Genomic DNA, 17,648 nt, shown 5'->3' with positions numbered 1-17,648 from the left:
TGAGAGACTCTCCCAAACCACCGTCCACTCCTCTCTATGAGAGACTCTCCCAAACCACCGTACACTTCTCTCTATGAGAGACTCTCCCAAACCACGTCCACTCCTCTCTATGAGAGACTCTCCCAAACCACCGTACACTTCTCTCTATGAGAGACTCTCCCAAACCACCGTACACTTCTCTCTATGAGAGACTCTCCCAAACCACGTCCACTCCTCTCTATGAGAGACTCTCCCAAACCAAAATCTCTATTGATGGAAAAAGTACAAAAACAAGATAGCACATCTTAAGTTCTTCTTAAAAATCCAGTCAATAAGAATTTGATATGTAACACTTGTGGTGGTCACTGGGTTTGTCCTCTCTCTCTCTCTCTCTCTCTCTCTCTCTCTCTCTTTCTCTCTCTTTCTCTCTCTCTTTCTCTCTCTCTCTCTCTCTCTCTCTTTCTCTCTCTCTCTTTATCTCTCTTTCTCTCTCTTTCTCTCTTTCTCTCTATCTTTCTCTCTCTCTCTCTCTCTCTCTCTCACAAGTTTCAAAAGAATAGACACATTTCAAATATTACGGCTATTTACAGTGTTGTAATAGTTAATAGTCAATTCAATTGAAGAGGCTTTATTGGCATGGAAAACATATGTTTACATTGTCAAAGCAAGTGAAATGAATAAACAAAAGTGAAATAATTACACACACTCACAAGGAATCACATTGGTGACGTGGGTTGCTGAATGTTCTTTCCACATGAAGATGATTTCTCCCTACCTCTACCCCCCCCCCCCCCCCCGTCCCTCCTCCCTGCCCCTTTGTCCCTGGTCGTTGTTACATTCCACAGACACACAGCTCACAGGGACATGAAACTTACCATGAAGGATGACCAGGCAATAGCAACAGCCCCAGGCTGGTAGGTAGGCCCACAAACCACTGTTGTGTCCTTGAGCAAGGCACTTAACCCCAAAATTGCTCTCCATCCATGGATGCTATTCTAATCAAATCGGCAATAAAGTATATATTCACTCTATTTCACAATGGTTTGGTGTGAACATATATTTTTAAAGTAGACTGACATTATTTTCTATCAGATAGGCCTACTGTAAAACAACATCTGCATTGTTGGGCCCTAGCTAGCAGTATGCCAGAACTGTGCTCTGAAATGACACTGGTGACGTCACAAGCTTGGAGCGGAAAAGACACGCTGGAGTGCGTATCCAATTGCATTGCCCCAAATTCACACGGCGCGTTTCACGTTGTTGTTTTTTTTTACGTCTGCGACGTAAGTAAGTCACGACTGTCTGTCTGTTGCATCAAACAGCGAACGGCTCGGTTTTGCCTGACCTGAAATATGCCACATTCACACAGGATCGACATGTGTCACCAAACTAGAAATGGCAATCTTCCCGCAGCCTGACTGATTAAGCTAGCCAGCCACTTGGCTACCTCCTAGCCCAGGTTAGCTGAGTGCAGTCGGCGCATCACGAACCAACAAGCAGCTACCGAGAGAAGATGGCGGAGTACTCGCCTGTCCTGCCGATGAGGGATGGTGGAGCGAGGTTTGGTATCGGACAGCCCATCTTTCCCCGGTCCCGGTCCGGTTCAGAATCCGATAGTGAACTGTCTCAGAGTCTGGCCCGAACCAAGATCCGGTCTTACGGGAGTACGGCTAGCGTCGCGGCTTCTCTCGGCGAGAAATACATAGAGCATCGGGTCACAGACAGCGACACTTTGCAGGGCATAGCCCTCAAATACGAAGTAACGGTAAGGTTATTATTACCGGCACACAAACACGTCTTGTGTGTTATGGTTGTGGATATTAAAATGTGAAATCTCATTCACCGCGCATTTGTTTTGATCAACTGTCATGCATGCGAGCATTTTTTGGGACCACCTATTTGCTACGCTGTCATCATGGTCGCGTGTATAATAAAACCAGGGCTTGCAAGATTAACCTAGCATAGATCTCCTACACGATTAAATTATGCTTAGATCCACACATTTATGACTTACTCTCATGATACCTGAATGCAACGGACAGACTGGGCAGGCTTCGAACCAGAAACTTCAGTATCAGATTTCATCCCATTCAAGGCCTGAGCGTCCCTGCTCCACATTAGCTACATTGTTACTGTTACATTGTTGCATTAGCAACATGGTCATCATGACTCATAACAGAATGTGCTACAGTGTAGCAATCTTGGCTACACAAAGGTTAATGTGATCTCGTGTGAGCAACTTCAGCCACATGCAGTGTTTGGCATTCATCTTTCCCATCTCTGTAGCTCACTGTCACTGATGACCATTGTGGACTACTCCAGTCCTGAAGGAGCACAGTGTGCTGGCTTTCCTTTCATCTGGTGTGTTAGTGTTGTGGTGAAACAGACGCTTGCACACACTGTGTCCCCCCAGGACTGGAGTAGCCCATCCCAGCCCTGGGGGCTTCTAGGAATGTCTGTCTTCCTGAAGATCTGAGTACATTGCTCATCTCTCACCCAATAACAACATGTGTTACTACCTACATTTCTATCAGTATTGATACTGTTGTTACTGTCTTGTGTTATTACAATCTTGTTAGTATAGCTATTTATGTTACGGCTGCTTTGTGACTGCAGTTATTAGTACTGATGTTATTGTTTTGTTAACCTGTTATTAGTACTGTTATTGTTTTGTTAACCTGTTATTAGTACTGTTATTGTTTTGTTATACCATGTTATTAGTACTGTTATTGTTTTGTTAACATGTTATTAGTACTGTTATTGTTTTGTTTTACCATGTTATTAGTACTGTTATTGTTTTGTTATACCATGTTATTAGTACTGTTATTGTTTTGTTAACCTGTTATTAGTACTGTTATTGTTTTGTTAACCTGTTATTAGTACTGTTATTGTTAACCTGTTATTAGTACTGTTATTGTTTTGTTATACCATGTTATTAGTACTGTTATTGTTTTGTTATACCATGTTATTAGTACTGTTATTGTTTTGTTAACCTGTTATTAGTACTGTTATTGTTAACATGTTATTAGTACTGTTATTGTTTTGTTAACCTGTTATTAGTACTGTTATTGTTAACCTGTTATTAGTACTGTTATTGTTTTGTTATACCATGTTATTAGTACTGTTATTGTTTTGTTATACCATGTTATTAGTACTGTTATTGTTTTGTTAACCTGTTATTAGTACTGTTATTGTTTTGTTATACCATGTTATTAGTACTGTTATTGTTTTGTTATACCATGTTATTAGTACTGTTATTGTTTTGTTATACCATGTTATTAGTACTGTTATTGTTTTGTTAACCTGTTATTAGTACTGTTATTGTTTTGTTATACCATGTTATTAATGTGTTATTACCGTTATGTCACACATGATTCCAGATGGAGCAGATCAAGAGGACTAACAAGATGTTCAGTAACGACTGTATCTTCCTGCGTAACACCCTCAACATCCCTGTGGTCTCAGAGAAGACCTCTCCCTTCAACGGCCTGTCTCTAGAGTCCCCCGACGGAGATCCCCAGGACCAGGACTTCAACCCCCTTTGTGTGGGGCAGGACAGGGACACTGAGGAGGACCCCTCGCCACCTCTGGCCCCTGGGGATAAGGACAGTAGTAGTTATAAACGGCCCCAGCCGGAAGAGCTGTCAGCTCAAGACTTCCTGCACAGACTGGACTTGCAGATTAAACAGTCAAAGCAGGCAGCACGCAGGCTCAAAGAAGAGGAAGTGAGGTAAGAGTTGGAATACGCCAATGTGGTGATGGCCAGTCACATGGGTTTCGTCCAAAATGGCACCTCACTCCATATTTACTACATAACTTTTTTAACATGGCCAATTTATTTATTTGTATTTAACCTTTATATAACTAGGCAAGTCAGTTAAGAACAGATTCTTATTTACAGTGACGGCCTAACCCGGCCAAACCCTAACACGGACAACGCTGGGCCAATTGTGCACCACCCTATGGGACTCCCAATCACGGCCGGTTGTGATACAGCCTGGAATCGAACCAGGGTCTATAGGCTCTCGGGAGCCTATAGTGCGCTACTTTTGACCATAGCCCTATGTTCGGAATAGGGTGCCATTTGAAATAGTGCCCTATATAGGTAATAGTGTGCAATGTCAGATTTGCCCCTGGCACACTCAGTGAACCACATTGGTTGTCAACTCAGTTGTTCAGTTCATTCACCTTATCCCTTCTGCATATCACAAGACTTGTTCGCCTGCTAAGATAATACCAATGAATCAGCTTGGGGTAGGTAACACAAATCCTCAAGTCTAACAAAGTGGTAGGAGCTAGCAGTGGTTTTCAGACTAGAAATTCAGACTAGCAGTTGTCCTTTAGCCAACTCTTGTCTTCGTTAAAAGTTGCTTCGTCCAGGTGCATCACTCAAACCAGCAGTCAAATCAGCAGACTGCCTGTGAGCGAGACGTCGAGTCAGAAAGCTGCCTGTGGAAGTGTGACGTCCTGCTTACGCAGATGCAGGTGACGGATGCCTGTCGGATTCTGAGTTCCCCCTGGCCAGTGCCCCTCTCTCCTGGCCTGCGATTGGACCCTAGGGGAGTAGGGTCCGTCTAGGGGAGTAGGGTCCGTCTAGGGGAGTAGGGTCCTTCTAAGGGAGTAGGGTCCGTCTAGGGGAGTAGGGTCCGTCTAGTGGAGTAGGGTCTCTCTAGGAGGACAGGGTCCGTCTAGGGGAGTAGGGTCCATCTAGGGGGGTAGGGTCCGTCTAAGGGAGTAGGGTCTCTCTAGGGGGATAGGGTCCGCATAGGGGAGTAGGGTCCGTCTAGGGGAATAGGGTCCGTCTAGTGGAGTAGGGTCCGTCTAGGGGAGTAGGGTCCGTCTAGGGGAGTAGGGTCCGTCTAGGGGAGTAGGGTCCGTCTAGTGGAGTAGGGTCCGTCTAGGGGAGTAGGGTCCGTCTAGGGGAGTAGGGTCCGTCTAGGGGAGTAGGGTCCGTCTAATGGAGTAGGGTCTCTCTCGGGGGGTAGGGTCTCTCTAGTGGAGTATGGTCCGTCTAGGGTCTCTCTCGGGGGGTAGGGTCTATTTGGAATTCATCATAAGTCAGGCCTGAGCTTGTCTCGCTGACTATGCGTGCTGAGACACAGTCACGTCTGTGAAGATCGGCAAGTTGGCTGGCACACTAACGCACGCACTCTCTCCACACATACACCCGCACACATACTATTTAAGTTCGAGGAACTGCCAAGTCAGTCCTGAGTCACGCTGGCAGCAGCTGCGGTCTCTCCCTGGCTTGGCCAGGGGCTGTATCCACAAAGTGTCTCAGAGTAGGAGTGCTGATCTGGGATCAGTTTAGCCTTTTAGATCACAGGGAATAAGGCTTACCATATGCTTCCCAGTTGAAACAGTTCCTGCATATATTGTGACTACATGTTGTATCATTCTGTTAGTTTTGGTGTTCTGCAGATTTTTTTCATCTGTTTGAACACACAGCGTTTTTTCTTCTGTAGCTGAAGTCTACGATCCTTCGTCTGTGATTGGTCAGCAGTGCTGATTCTTCAATTAAGTGTTTGTTGTCATTCGATGACAGGGAACTAGTTTTCATGCACATTTTGTTCACTTGAGAAATACTGTATCTTAGATGTAAAATTGTGCGACTGAGACCTCGGCAAAAACGTCAACTAAGAAATCTGTAATTAATTTAATCTTAATTCCGACTATTTTGAGGAAGTGTACTTGCTGCTACAGTGTGTGTACTTGCTGCTACAGTGTCTCAAGAGGGACAAATGGTAATATTGATGCTTTTCTTGTTTTTAAAGCGAAGGTATTTTAAGGGAGTATGCAAGAACAGACGTTCACTTGGCCTAGCTGAGTTCTGCTAGGAGCAAACCCAACCTATGTATTTGGACGCCTTTAGATTGCCTGTAAAGGGGAACTGACCCTATAGCACCATGCCTACTCTGAGAACGTTGATACCTACGGCCCCAGAGGGTTGATACCTACTGCCCCGGAGGGTTGATACCTACTGCCCCGGAGGGTTGATACAGTGCCTTGCGAAAGTATTCGGCCCCCTTGAACTTTGCGACGTTTTGCCACATTTCAGGCTTCAAACATAAAGATATAAAACTGTATTTTTTTGTGAAGAATCAACAACAAGTGGGACACAATCATGAAGTGGAACGACATTTATTGGATATTTCAAACTGTTTTAACAAATCAAAAACTGAAAAATTGGGCGTACAAAATTATTCAGCCCCTTTACTTTCAGTGCAGCAAACTCTCTCCAGAAGTTCAGTGAGGATCTCTGAATGATCCAATGTTGACCTAAATGACTAATGATGATAACTACAATCCACCTGTGTGTAATCAAGTCTCCGTATGAATGCACCTGCACTGTGATAGTCTCAGAGGTCTGTTAAAAGTGCAGAGAGCATCATGAAGAACAAGGAACACACCAGGCAGGTCCGAGATACTATTGTGAAGAAGTTTAAAGCCGGATTTGGATACAAAAAGATTTCCCAAGCTTTAAACATCCCAAGGAGCACTGTGCAAGCGATAATATTGAAATGGAAGGAGTATCAGACCACTGCAAATCTACCAAGACCTGGCCGTCCCTCTAAACTTTCAGCTCATACAAGGAGAAAACTGATCAGAGATGCAGCCAAGAGGCCCATGATCACTCTGGATGAACTGCAGAGATCTACAGCTGAGGTGGGAGACTCTGTCCATAGGACAACTATCAGTCGTATATTGCACAAATCTGGCCTTTATGGAAGAGTGGCAAGAAGAAAGCAATTTCTTAAAGATATCCATAAAAAGTGTTGTTTAAAGTTTGCCACAAGCCACCTGGGAGACACACCAAACATGTGGAAGAAGGTGCTCTGGTCAGATGAAACCAAAATTGAACTTTTTGGCAACAATGCAAAACGTTATGTTTGGCGTAAAAGCAACACAGCTGAACACACCATCCCCACTGTCAAACATGGTGGTGGCAGCATCATGGTTTGGGCCTGCTTTTCTTCAGCAGGGACAGGGAAAATGGTTAAAATTGATGGGAAGATGGATGGAGCCAAATACAGGACCATTCTGGAAGAAAACCTGATGGAGTCTGCAAAAGACCTGAGACTGGGACGGAGATTTGTCTTCCAACAAGACAATGATCCAAAACATAAAGCAAAATCTACAATGGAATGGTTCAAAAATAAACATATCCAGGTGTTAGAATGGCCAAGTCAAAGTCCAGACCTGAATCCAATCGAGAATCTGTGGAAAGAACTGAAAACTGCTGTTCACAAATCCTCTCCATCCAACCTCACTGAGCTCGAGCTGTTTTGCAAGGAGGAATGGGAAAAAATGTCAGTCTCTCGATGTGCAAAACTGATAGAGACATACCCCAAGCGACTTACAGCTGTAATCGCAGCAAAAGGTGGCGCTACAAAGTATTAACTTAAGGGGGCTGAATAATTTTGCACACCCAATTTATCATTTTTTGATTTGTTAAAAAAGTTTGAAATATCCAATAAATGTCGTTCCACTTCATGATTGTGTCCCACTTGTTGTTGATTCTTCACAAAAAAATAGGGTTTTATATCTTTATGTTTGAAGCCTGAAATGTGGCAAAACGTCGCAAAGTTCAAGGGGGCCGAATACTTTCGCAAGGCACTGTATCAACCCTCCGGGGCAGTAGGTATCAACCCTCTGGGGCCGTAGGTATCAACGTTCTCAGAGTAGGCATGGTGCTATAGGGTCAGTTCCCCTTTACAGGCAATCTAAAGGCGTCCAAATACATAGGTTGGGTTTGCTCCTAGCAGAACTCAGCTAGGCCAAGTGAACGTCTGTTCTTGCATACTCCCTTAAAATACCTTCGCTTTAAAAACAAGAAAAGCATCAATATTACCATTTGTCCCTCTTGAGACACTGTAGCAGCAAGTACACACACTGTAGCAGCAAGTACACTTCCTCAAAATAGTCGGAATTAAGATTAAATTAATTACAGATTTCTTAGTTGACGTTTTTGCCGAGGTCTCAGTCGCACAATTTTACATCTAAGATACAGTATTTCTCAAGTGAACAAAATGTGCATGAAAACTAGTTCCCTGTCATCGAATGACAACAAACACTTAATTGAAGAATCAGCACTGCTGACCAATCACAGACGAAGGATCGTAGACTTCAGCTACAGAAGAAAAAACGCTGTGTGTTCAAACAGATGAAAAAAATCTGCAGAACACCAAAACTAACAGAATGATACAACATGTAGTCACAATATATGCAGGAACTGTTTCAACTGGGAAGCATATGGTAAGCCTTATTCCCTGTGATCTAAAAGGCTAAACTGATCCCAGATCAGCACTCCTACTCTGAGACACTTTGTGGATACAGCCCCTGGCCAAGCCAGGGAGAGACCGCAGCTGCTGCCAGCGTGACTCAGGACTGACTTGGCAGTTCCTCGAACTTAAATAGTATGTGTGCGGGTGTATGTGTGGAGAGAGTGCGTGCGTTAGTGTGCCAGCCAACTTGCCGATCTTCACAGACGTGACTGTGTCTCAGCACGCATAGTCAGCGAGACAAGCTCAGGCCTGACTTATGCTGAATTCCAAATAGACCCTACCCCCCGAGAGAGACCCTAGACGGACCATACTCCACTAGAGAGACCCTACCCCCCGAGAGAGACCCTACTCCATTAGACGGACCCTACTCCCCTAGACGGACCCTACTCCCCTAGATGGACCCTACTCCCCTAGACGGACCCTACTCCACTAGACGGACCCTACTCCCCTAGACGGACCCTACTCCACTAGAGAGACCCTACCCCCCGAGAGAGACCCTACTCCATTAGACGGACCCTACTCCCCTAGACGGACCCTACTCCCCTAGATGGACCCTACTCCCCTAGACGGACCCTACTCCACTAGACGGACCCTACTCCCCTAGACGGACCATACTCCACTAGAGAGACCCTACCGAGAGAGACCCTACTCCCCTAGACGGACCCTACTCCACTAGACGGACCCTACTCCCCTAGACGGACCCTACTCCCCTAGACGGACCATACTCCACTAGAGAGACCCTACCCCCCGAGAGAGAACCTAGACGGACCCTACTCCCCTAGACGGACCATACTCCACTAGAGAGACCCTACCGATACCTACTGCCCCGGAGGGTCGATACCTACTGCCCCGGTGGGTCGATACCTACGGCCCCGGAGGGTCGATACCTACGGCCCCGGAGGGTCGATACCTACGGCCCCGGAGGGCCGATACCTACGGCCCCGGAGGGCCGATACCTACGGCCCCGGAGGGCCGATACCTACGGCCCCGGAGGGCCGATACCTACGGCCCCGGAGGGCCGATACCTACGGCCCCGGAGGGCCGATACCTACGGCCCCGGAGGGCCGATACCTACGGCCCCGGAGGGCCGATACCTACGGCCCCAGGTCTCTAAGGAGACCATAACCTGATCAACCTACAGCTGGGCAGCATTATGGTTCAGTGCTCTGTGATTTAACAGCTATGTTACAGGATTTAGAGGAAATGTCATGGTTTCCTTGAAGTGAAACTGGTTTAAACGGGCAATCTGGGATTAGAAAACAACAAGCCGTCACCCTGACACTTGTTTTGGTTAACAGTTGAGGGATGCGGCTGGAGAAATGTAACCACTCTCAAAATGTTTCATACAGAGCTATGGATGAAGGAGAAATCTAGTTTTAATATAGTTTTGAAGCTATGGAGTAAAGCAAGCTTTACATGATCTGAGACTTGGTAGTGGAAACTGGGTTAGATGTTCTGCAGCTGAGTACAGTTCTAGTTGGTAACAGGCAGTCTGTGCTGTCACTCTGAGACACACACACCTGCTGGTCTAATTGGATTGTGGGTTGCCGTGGTGCCTGAGGGAGTCTGAATAATGGATGAACAATGCTCTGGGAGCAGTATGGTGCTCAGGACACAGCAGCAGGCTGACCTAATCACCAATATCTAATGGTTACGGTGAAAGAAGCTTCCTCTCCTTGTCACCTCCACCTCTCCTTCATCTCTACCTCTCCTTCATCTCCACCTCTCCTTCCTGTCCATCACTCCTTCCTGTCCACCTCTCCTTCATCTCCATCTCTCCTTCATCTCCACCTCTCCTTCCTGTCCATCACTCCTTCCTGTCCACCTCTCCTTCATCTCCATCTCTCCTTCCTGTCCATCACTCCTTCCTCTCCACCTCTTTTTCACCTCCACCTCTCTTTCACCTCCACCTCTCTTTCCTCCACCTCTCTATCTCTCTTTCACCTCCACCTCTCTTTCACCTCCACCTCTCTTTCCTCTCCACCTCTCTTTCCTCTCCACCTCTCTTTCCTCTCCACCTCTCTTTCCTCTCCACCTCTCTTTCCTCTCCACCTCTCTTTCCTCTCCAACTCTCATCTCCACCTCTCTTTCCTCTCCATCTCTCTTTCCTCTCCATCTCTCTTTCCTCTCATCTCTCTTTCCTCTCCAGCTCTTTCCTCTCCACCTCTCTTTCACCTCCATCTCTCTTTCACCTCCACCTCTCTTTCACCTCCACCTCTCTTTCACCTCCACCTCTCTTTCCTCTCCACCTCTCTTTCACCTCCACCTCTCTTTCACCTCCACCTCTCTTTCACCTCCACCTCTCTTTCCTCTCCACCTCTCCTCCCTGTCCATTTATCTGAAAACAGTCTAGGGGGGAAATTGCTTGGGTATGAGTTAGAAATGTCAGTGTTGGTAATTTGGGGTTTATGGTCCAATCTCTACTGTAGACTATTGAGATGCAGCCCTATTAGGTCACATAGATCAGTCTGCAGATGGTTGAGGCCTCTTATCAGCTAATTATAGATCTGCCAGGAAAGAGAGAGGAGGAGAAGGCGGGGGAGTGTGTATCAGGGAAGCAAGGACTAAAGAAGACTATGAAGAAGGAGAGGAAAGAAAGCCAGGAAGAAAAAAGGATGTATGTTTGGCAGAAAGAAGGGAGAGAAGATGGAAGGTGCTAAGGAGTGATGGAGAGAAGATGGAAGGGGCTAAGGAGTGATGGAGAGAAGATGGAAGGTGGTAAGGAGTGATGGAGAAAAGATGGAGGGGCTAAAGAGTGATGGAGAGAAGATGGAAGGGGCTAAAGAGTGATGGAGAGAAGATGGAAGGGGCTAAGGAGTGATGGAGAGAAGATGGAAGGGGCTAAGGAGTGATGGAGAAAAGATGGAAGGTGGTAAGGAGTGATGGAGAAAAGATGGAGGGGCTAAAGAGTGATGGAGAGAAGATGGAAGGGGCTAAGGAGTGATGGAGAGAAGATGGAAGGGGCTAAGGAGTGATGGAGAGAAGATGGAAGGGGCTAAGGATTGATGGAGAGAAGATGGAAGGGGCTAAGGAGTGATGGAGAGAAGATGGAAGGGGCTAAGGAGTGATGGAGAGAAGATGGAAGGGGCTAAGGAGTGATGGAGAGAAGATGGAAGGGGCTAAGGAGTGATGGAGAGAAGATGGAAGGGGCTAAGGAGTGATGGAGAGAAGATGGAAGGGGCTAAGGAGTGATGGAGAGAAGATGGAAGGGGCTAAGGAGTGATGGAGAGAAGATGGAAGGGGCTAAGGAGTGATGGAGAGAAGATGGAAGGGGCTAAGGAGTGATGGAGAGAAGATGGAAGGGGCTAAGGAGTGATGGAGAGAAGATGGAAGGGGCTAAGGAGTGATGGAGAGAAGATGGAAGGGGCTAAGGAGTGATGGAGAGAAGATGGAAGGGGCTAAGGAGTGATGGAGAGAAGATGGAAGGGGCTAAGGAGTGATGGAGAGAAGATGGAAGGGGCTAAGGAGTGATGGAGAGAAGATGGAAGGGGCTAAGGAGTGATGGAGAAAAGATGGAAGGGGCTAAGGAGTGATGGAGAGAAGATGGAAGGGGCTAAGGAGTGATGGAGAGAAGATGGAAGGGGCTAAGGATTGATGGAGAGAAGATGGAAGGGGCTAAGGATTGATGGAGAGAAGATGGAAGGGGCTAAGGAGTGATGGAGAGAAGATGGAAGGGGCTAAGGAGTGATGGAGAGAAGATGGAAGGGGCTAAGGAGTGATGGAGAAAAGATGGAAGGGGCTAAGGAGTGATGGAGAGAAGATGGAAGGGGCTAAGGAGTGATGGAGAGAAGATGGAAGGGGCTAAGGAGTGATGGAGAAAAGATGGAAGGGGCTAAGGAGTGATGGAGAGAAGATGGAAGGGGCTAAGGAGTGATGGAGAGAAGATGGAAGGGGCTAAGGAGTGATGGAGAGAAGATGGAAGGGGCTAAGGAGTGATGGAGAGAAGATGGAAGGGGCTAAGGAGTGATGGAGAAAAGATGGAAGGGGCTAAGGAGTGATGGAGAGAAGATGGAAGGGGCTAAGGATTGATGGAGAGAAGATGGAAGGGGCTAAGGATTGATGGAGAGAAGATGGAAGGGGCTAAGGAGTGATGGAGAGAAGATGGAAGGGGCTAAGGAGTGATGGAGAGAAGATGGAAGGGGCTAAGGAGTGATGGAGAAAAGATGGAAGGGGCTAAGGAGTGATGGAGAGAAGATGGAAGGGGCTAAGGAGTGATGGAGAGAAGATGGAAGGGGCTAAGGATTGATGGAGAGAAGATGGAAGGGGCTAAGGATTGATGGAGAGAATCTGACAATTTTTTTGTTGTTGTAATAATGACAATTACAACAATACTGAATGAACACTTATTTTAACTTAATGTAATACATCAATAAAATAAATTTAGCCTCAAGTAAATAATGAAACATGTTCAATTTGGTTTAAATAATGCAAAAACAAAGTGTTGGAGAAGAAAGTAAAAGTGCAATATGTGCTATGTAAAAAAGGTAACGTTTCAGTTCCTTGCTCAGAACATGAGAACATATGAAAGTTGGTGGTTCCTTTAAACATGAGTCTTCAATATTCCCAGGTAAGAAGTTTTAGGTTGTAGTTATTATAGGAATTATAGGACTATTTCCCTCTATACCATTTGTATTTCATTAACCTTTGACTATTGGATGTTCTTATAGGCACTTTAGTATTGCCAGTGTAACAGTATAGCTTCTGTCCCTCTCCTTGCTCCTCCCTGGGCTCGAAACAGGAACACATCGACAACAGCCATCATCGAAGTAGCGTTACCCATGCAGAGCAAGAGAAACAACCACCCCAAGGCTCCGATCGAGTGATGTTTGAAACACTATTAGCGGACGCTAACTAGCTAGCCATTTCACTTCGGTTACACCAGCCTCATCTCGGGAGTTGATAGAGAGTCATAAACAGAAGTCATAAACAGCGCAATGCTTGACACACAACGAAGAGCTGCTGGCAAAACTCACGAAAGTGCTGTTTGAATGAATGTTTATACGCCTGCTTCTGCCTACCACCACTCAGTTAGATACTTGTATGCTTGTTTGCTCAGTCAGATTATATGCAACGCAGGACACGCTGGTAATATCATCAACCATGTGTAGTTAACTAGTGATTATGATTGTTTTTTATTAGATAAGTTTAATGCTAGCTAGCAACTTACCTTGGCTTACTGCATTCGCGTAACAGGCAGTCTCCTTGTGGAGTGCAACGAGAGAGAGGCAGGTCGTTATCGCGTTGGACTAGTTAACTGTAGGGTTGCAAGATTGGATCCCCCGAGCCGACAAGGTGAAAATCTGTCGTTCTGCCCCTGAACAAGGCAATTATGGATATTTTTTTTTTGTTGAGGCAAGTCAGTTAAAGAACAAATTCTTATTTTCAATGACGGCCTAGGAACAGTGGGTTAACTGCCTGTTCAGGGGCAGAACGACAGATTTGTACCTTTTCAGCTCGGGGATTCGAACTTCCAACCTTCTGGTTATTAGTCCAACGCTCTAACTACTAGGCGTGTGTAACTACTAGGTGTGTGTGTGTGTGTGTGTGTGTGTGTGTGTGTGTGTGTGTGTGTGTGTGTGTGTGTGTGTGTGTGTGTGTGTGTGTGTGTGTGTGTGTGTGTGTGTGTGTGTGTGTGTGTGTGTGTGTGTGTGTGTGTGTGTGTGTGTGTGTGTGTGTGGATGAGTTTATATCTGTGGGTGTGTGTGTGGATGAGTTGGTGTGAGTGTGGATGAGTGTATATCTGTGAGTGTGGATGAGGTGCGGAAAGTCTGCATGTGGTCAGTCCAGTTTAAGTGTGTTGATGTGTGTGTGCTAACGTGTGTGTTCTGTTTGTTCACAGGGACAGTGAAGAGGAATACACACTTCCTGTTTCATCATACCAGGAGATATAAAGGACACAGTCGTTTACCTGAAGCCCTGATTAACACCCATCCACCCATCAATCCTTCCTACCTTTCCCTTCCTGTATCTCTTTTACCAAACCATCACACTGTCACGTCTAAGTGTTTCAACTGAGGATTCATCCTTTGCCTTTTTAATATTAGTGTCATTATCGTACGTTTTATTATTAGTATTCTTCTGGTTTTGTACTGTTCAACTGCTGTCAATCATCTGAACAGCAGGTAGTCTGTTACTATGACACTCATCCACTCACTACAAGTCTACATGCTGCTGCTGTACAGAATAACTCTCTGGTCTGTGTATACCACACACACACATGCATACACAGGAAACACACAGGTGTGTGTGTTTGGGCGATTAGTTCGATACTGGCTTTTACCCTAACTCTGATGATCCAATCCCTCCTAGAATAGCATCAGTCCACCAGATGGATGGCGAAGCCTCCAGTATTACCTCCTCTTCCTCCTCCTCCTGTCTTCCTCCTCTTTTCCTCCTCCTCCTTCTCTTCCTCCTCTCCTCTCTTCTTCCTCCTCTCCTCTTCTTTTCCTCCTCCTCCTCCTCTCCTTCTCCTCTCTTCCTCCTCCTCTGCTCCTCTCTTCCTCCTCCTCCTCAGTGTTTGAAACTAGGCTGCTTCCATAATGGCAGCCTATTTATACCCCACATCGAGTGCATCCCAAATGGCTCCCTATTCCCTATGTAGTGCACTACTTTTGACCAGGGCCCGTAGGGTTCACTACTTTTGACCAGGGCCCGTAGGGTTTTGGTCAAGAGTAGTGTATAACATAGGGAATAGGGTACCATTTTGGATGTATCCCTCGACTGAATTCTCAACCAGAAGCTGTGGATGGGAGGGTTGGTGGAGCTGTGGATGGGAGGGTTGGTGGAGCTGTGGATGGGAGGGGTGGTGGAGCTGTGGATGGGAGGGGTGGTGGAGCTGTGGATGGGAGGGGTGGTGGAGCTGTGGATGGGAGGGGTAGTGGAGCTGTGGATGGGAGGGGTGGTGGAGCTGTGGATGGGAGGGGTGGTGGAGCTGTGGATGGGAGGGGTGGTGGAGAGGTGGTGGAGCTGTGGATGGGAGGGGTGGTGGAGCTGTGGATGGGAGGGGTGGTGGAGCTGTGGATGGGAGGGGTGGTGGTGTTTTGTTTACCTGTTTTGAAGCATTCATTGGTGACATAAAAGGGAAAGCTCTTTTTGAAGTGTGAATGTGCTGTTGTTTTTAAGTGTGTGAAATACTGTACAAATTAAACCATGGCTGAGATTTAATGTGCTTTTTTTTTCTTGATTTGAGGATGAATAAATGCAACTTTAAAACAGACTTCTCTTGGTTGCCTACTTGTTTTTGTTGATGATAAATGTTGTTGTACATCTTACTGAGTTCCGCTCCTCTAGTCTCGTGGCATCCTTCCAAATCTCATCTTGTTGACTGGACGATAAGGTGGGAAGCCTGGGCCTCTGAGTCTACCCACCCCTCTGATAGTTGAATGTTTCAAGAAAGAAGAGTTGAACAGCTTTATGTGTTTCCATAGGATCAGAGAGGATAGATGTAACTATACGGGGAATCATCTGGAATGTGACTCAATATTAAGAAAGTTATGCCTTTCTTCTTGATATCTTCTAGTAGCATCAGCTCTCTCTCTCCATCAATAACCATATTGGCTGAAAACCCTGCCTCTTAATGTCAGGTAGCAACATGAGGAACTACATTGTCTCACACAAAGTTTGCATCCCAAATAGCACCCTATTACACATTAAGGCCCATAAGGCTCTGGTCAGAAGTCGTGCACTTTATAGGGAATAGGGTGCCATTTGGGATGAAGCCTTTGATATTCTCTTTATCGGAGTCAACTACACATTAAGAAAGGCAATGTTTTAATTGCTTTTACATTTTTGGAAAAAACATCACAAATATTTACATTTAAAAATACTTAATTTTGTGTCTAGAGTGGTAGTATACATGTTGAATATACTCAGACATATTGAAGCTGGGGACAGATCTAGGATCAGCTTGTCCTCCCACAATCCTAACCTTTACCATTAGTGGGGAAAATGTACACCTGATCCACGATCAGCATCTAGAGGCAACTTCCCACTACTACCCATTTTGCAGAAATCAGATAGAGGGAAATGACACAAACAGGGCCCCCTGGAGGGCCCCAAAGGAGTTACCCCAGAACAAAGAGGAGAGGATGGACATACAGGGCTGAAATGATACTGGACAACACAGCTGTTTTTGGTTGAGTTAAAAGCCTTAATACAATAGATCTTACATTGATGCTGGATTGAAAAAATAAGAATTAGAATATGATAGGACAGATTACATAGAATGAATACATTTAGATATATGTGTACTTGTTGCAAAAGTCTATTGCAAAGACATACATATTACCTGCAATTGATGAGAAAGCTAAAGTTGGAACTCTACTATCAGACCTATCTCTGTGCCAAATGGCACCCTACTTCCTATATAGTGCACTATTTTTAACCAGAGCCCTATGGGGCCTTGTCAAAAATAATGCACTAAATAGGGAATAGTATGCCATTTGGGACACAACCTTTCCACTAGGCAAAGACATCAATTCAACGTCTATTCCAAATTGGTTCAACGTAATGACGTGGAAACAACGTTGAGTCAACCAGTGTGTGTCCATTGGGATGGTTGAACACTCATTCCCCCTCAGTAGGTCAACATTTCACTCCTCAAGGTAGTCAAAGCTGTCATCTAGTAAGTAGATCAGTCAGTCAATTGATTTGACAGAATAACTATTGAATTTCCCAATCGAGTCAGTGCCATTCAGTGACATCGGACTATTGCTGATTGTTTTCTAGCAGTATAGTTGAATATATACTTTCAGTGATATTATTACCATTATTGCATTCCAGCTTTCTGGAAATGTCAAATACAATATGTTTTTGCCTAAATGGTTTATTTTTAATACATAAAGGTCATACCTTTCCTCTCATAGAGGCCGAATCCTAACCTGAGATCCACTCACTTTACTCAAACTTTCACACCAAACTCCCACTGACATCAAGGTAAGAATTCACACCAAACTCCCACTGACATCAAGGTAAGAATTCACACCAAAATCAGTCAGTTACTTTCAGGGATCATCATGTCAAGTTTGGATTCTGCTCATAATGAGTGAGTCGTAAAGCCAGGAGTTTTTCCAAACCATGTTTCCAGAACAGGAACAACTCTAGGCCCTATTTATAGGTTTATCAATCGTCATACATTTCCAGTGGGTTTTTTGAAGGTTGGTCGTAGGTGTTTGAAGGTTGGTTGTTGGTTATTTTAAGGTTGGTTGAAGGTTACAGGCTGCCGTAGATCCTCTTGATGGTCTCTCCCTCACCCTTCTCAATGATGCCCTTGTCAATGTAGGAGTCCACTTGTTGGTCCATGAAGTCCCTCAATTTGGACAGGTCGTAATCTGAAATAAAATACACAAGAATAGAGACAGATTACAATCTAATCTGGAAAAATGT

The 17,648-nt window shown here is 45.4% G+C and overlaps 2 protein-coding genes across 3 annotated transcripts in view; one reads left to right on the top strand and one right to left on the bottom strand.

Moving 5' to 3' along the window:
* Positions 1–1,224: 1,224 nt before the first annotated feature.
* LOC118964936 (lysM and putative peptidoglycan-binding domain-containing protein 2-like) lies at positions 1,225–15,010 on the top strand. The gene is made up of 3 exons (XM_036981115.1): positions 1,225–1,744; positions 3,360–3,709; positions 14,104–15,010. The coding sequence occupies exons 1-3, from the start codon at positions 1,493–1,495 to the stop codon at positions 14,153–14,155; spliced, it is 654 nt and encodes a 217-aa protein (XP_036837010.1). The 5' UTR covers positions 1,225–1,492; the 3' UTR covers positions 14,156–15,010.
* Positions 15,011–16,017: 1,007 nt separating this feature from the next.
* LOC110526107 (secretogranin-3-like) overlaps positions 16,018–17,648 on the bottom strand; it is a 31,105-nt gene continuing 29,474 nt past the window's right edge. For both annotated transcript variants that reach the window (XM_036981109.1, XM_036981110.1), the window contains exon 12: positions 16,018–17,593. In XM_036981109.1, the coding sequence (XP_036837004.1) occupies positions 17,475–17,593 (119 nt within the window). In that variant the 3' untranslated portion in view covers positions 16,018–17,474. The remainder of the gene's footprint in view (positions 17,594–17,648) is intronic.

This window comes from Oncorhynchus mykiss, chromosome 6 (assembly GCF_013265735.2).
Source record: "Oncorhynchus mykiss isolate Arlee chromosome 6, USDA_OmykA_1.1, whole genome shotgun sequence".
In the NCBI taxonomy this organism is placed as follows: Eukaryota; Metazoa; Chordata; class Actinopteri; order Salmoniformes; family Salmonidae; genus Oncorhynchus; species Oncorhynchus mykiss.
Note: the sequence above shows the minus strand (reverse complement) of the source record. Positions and strands in the feature narration are given on the sequence as shown.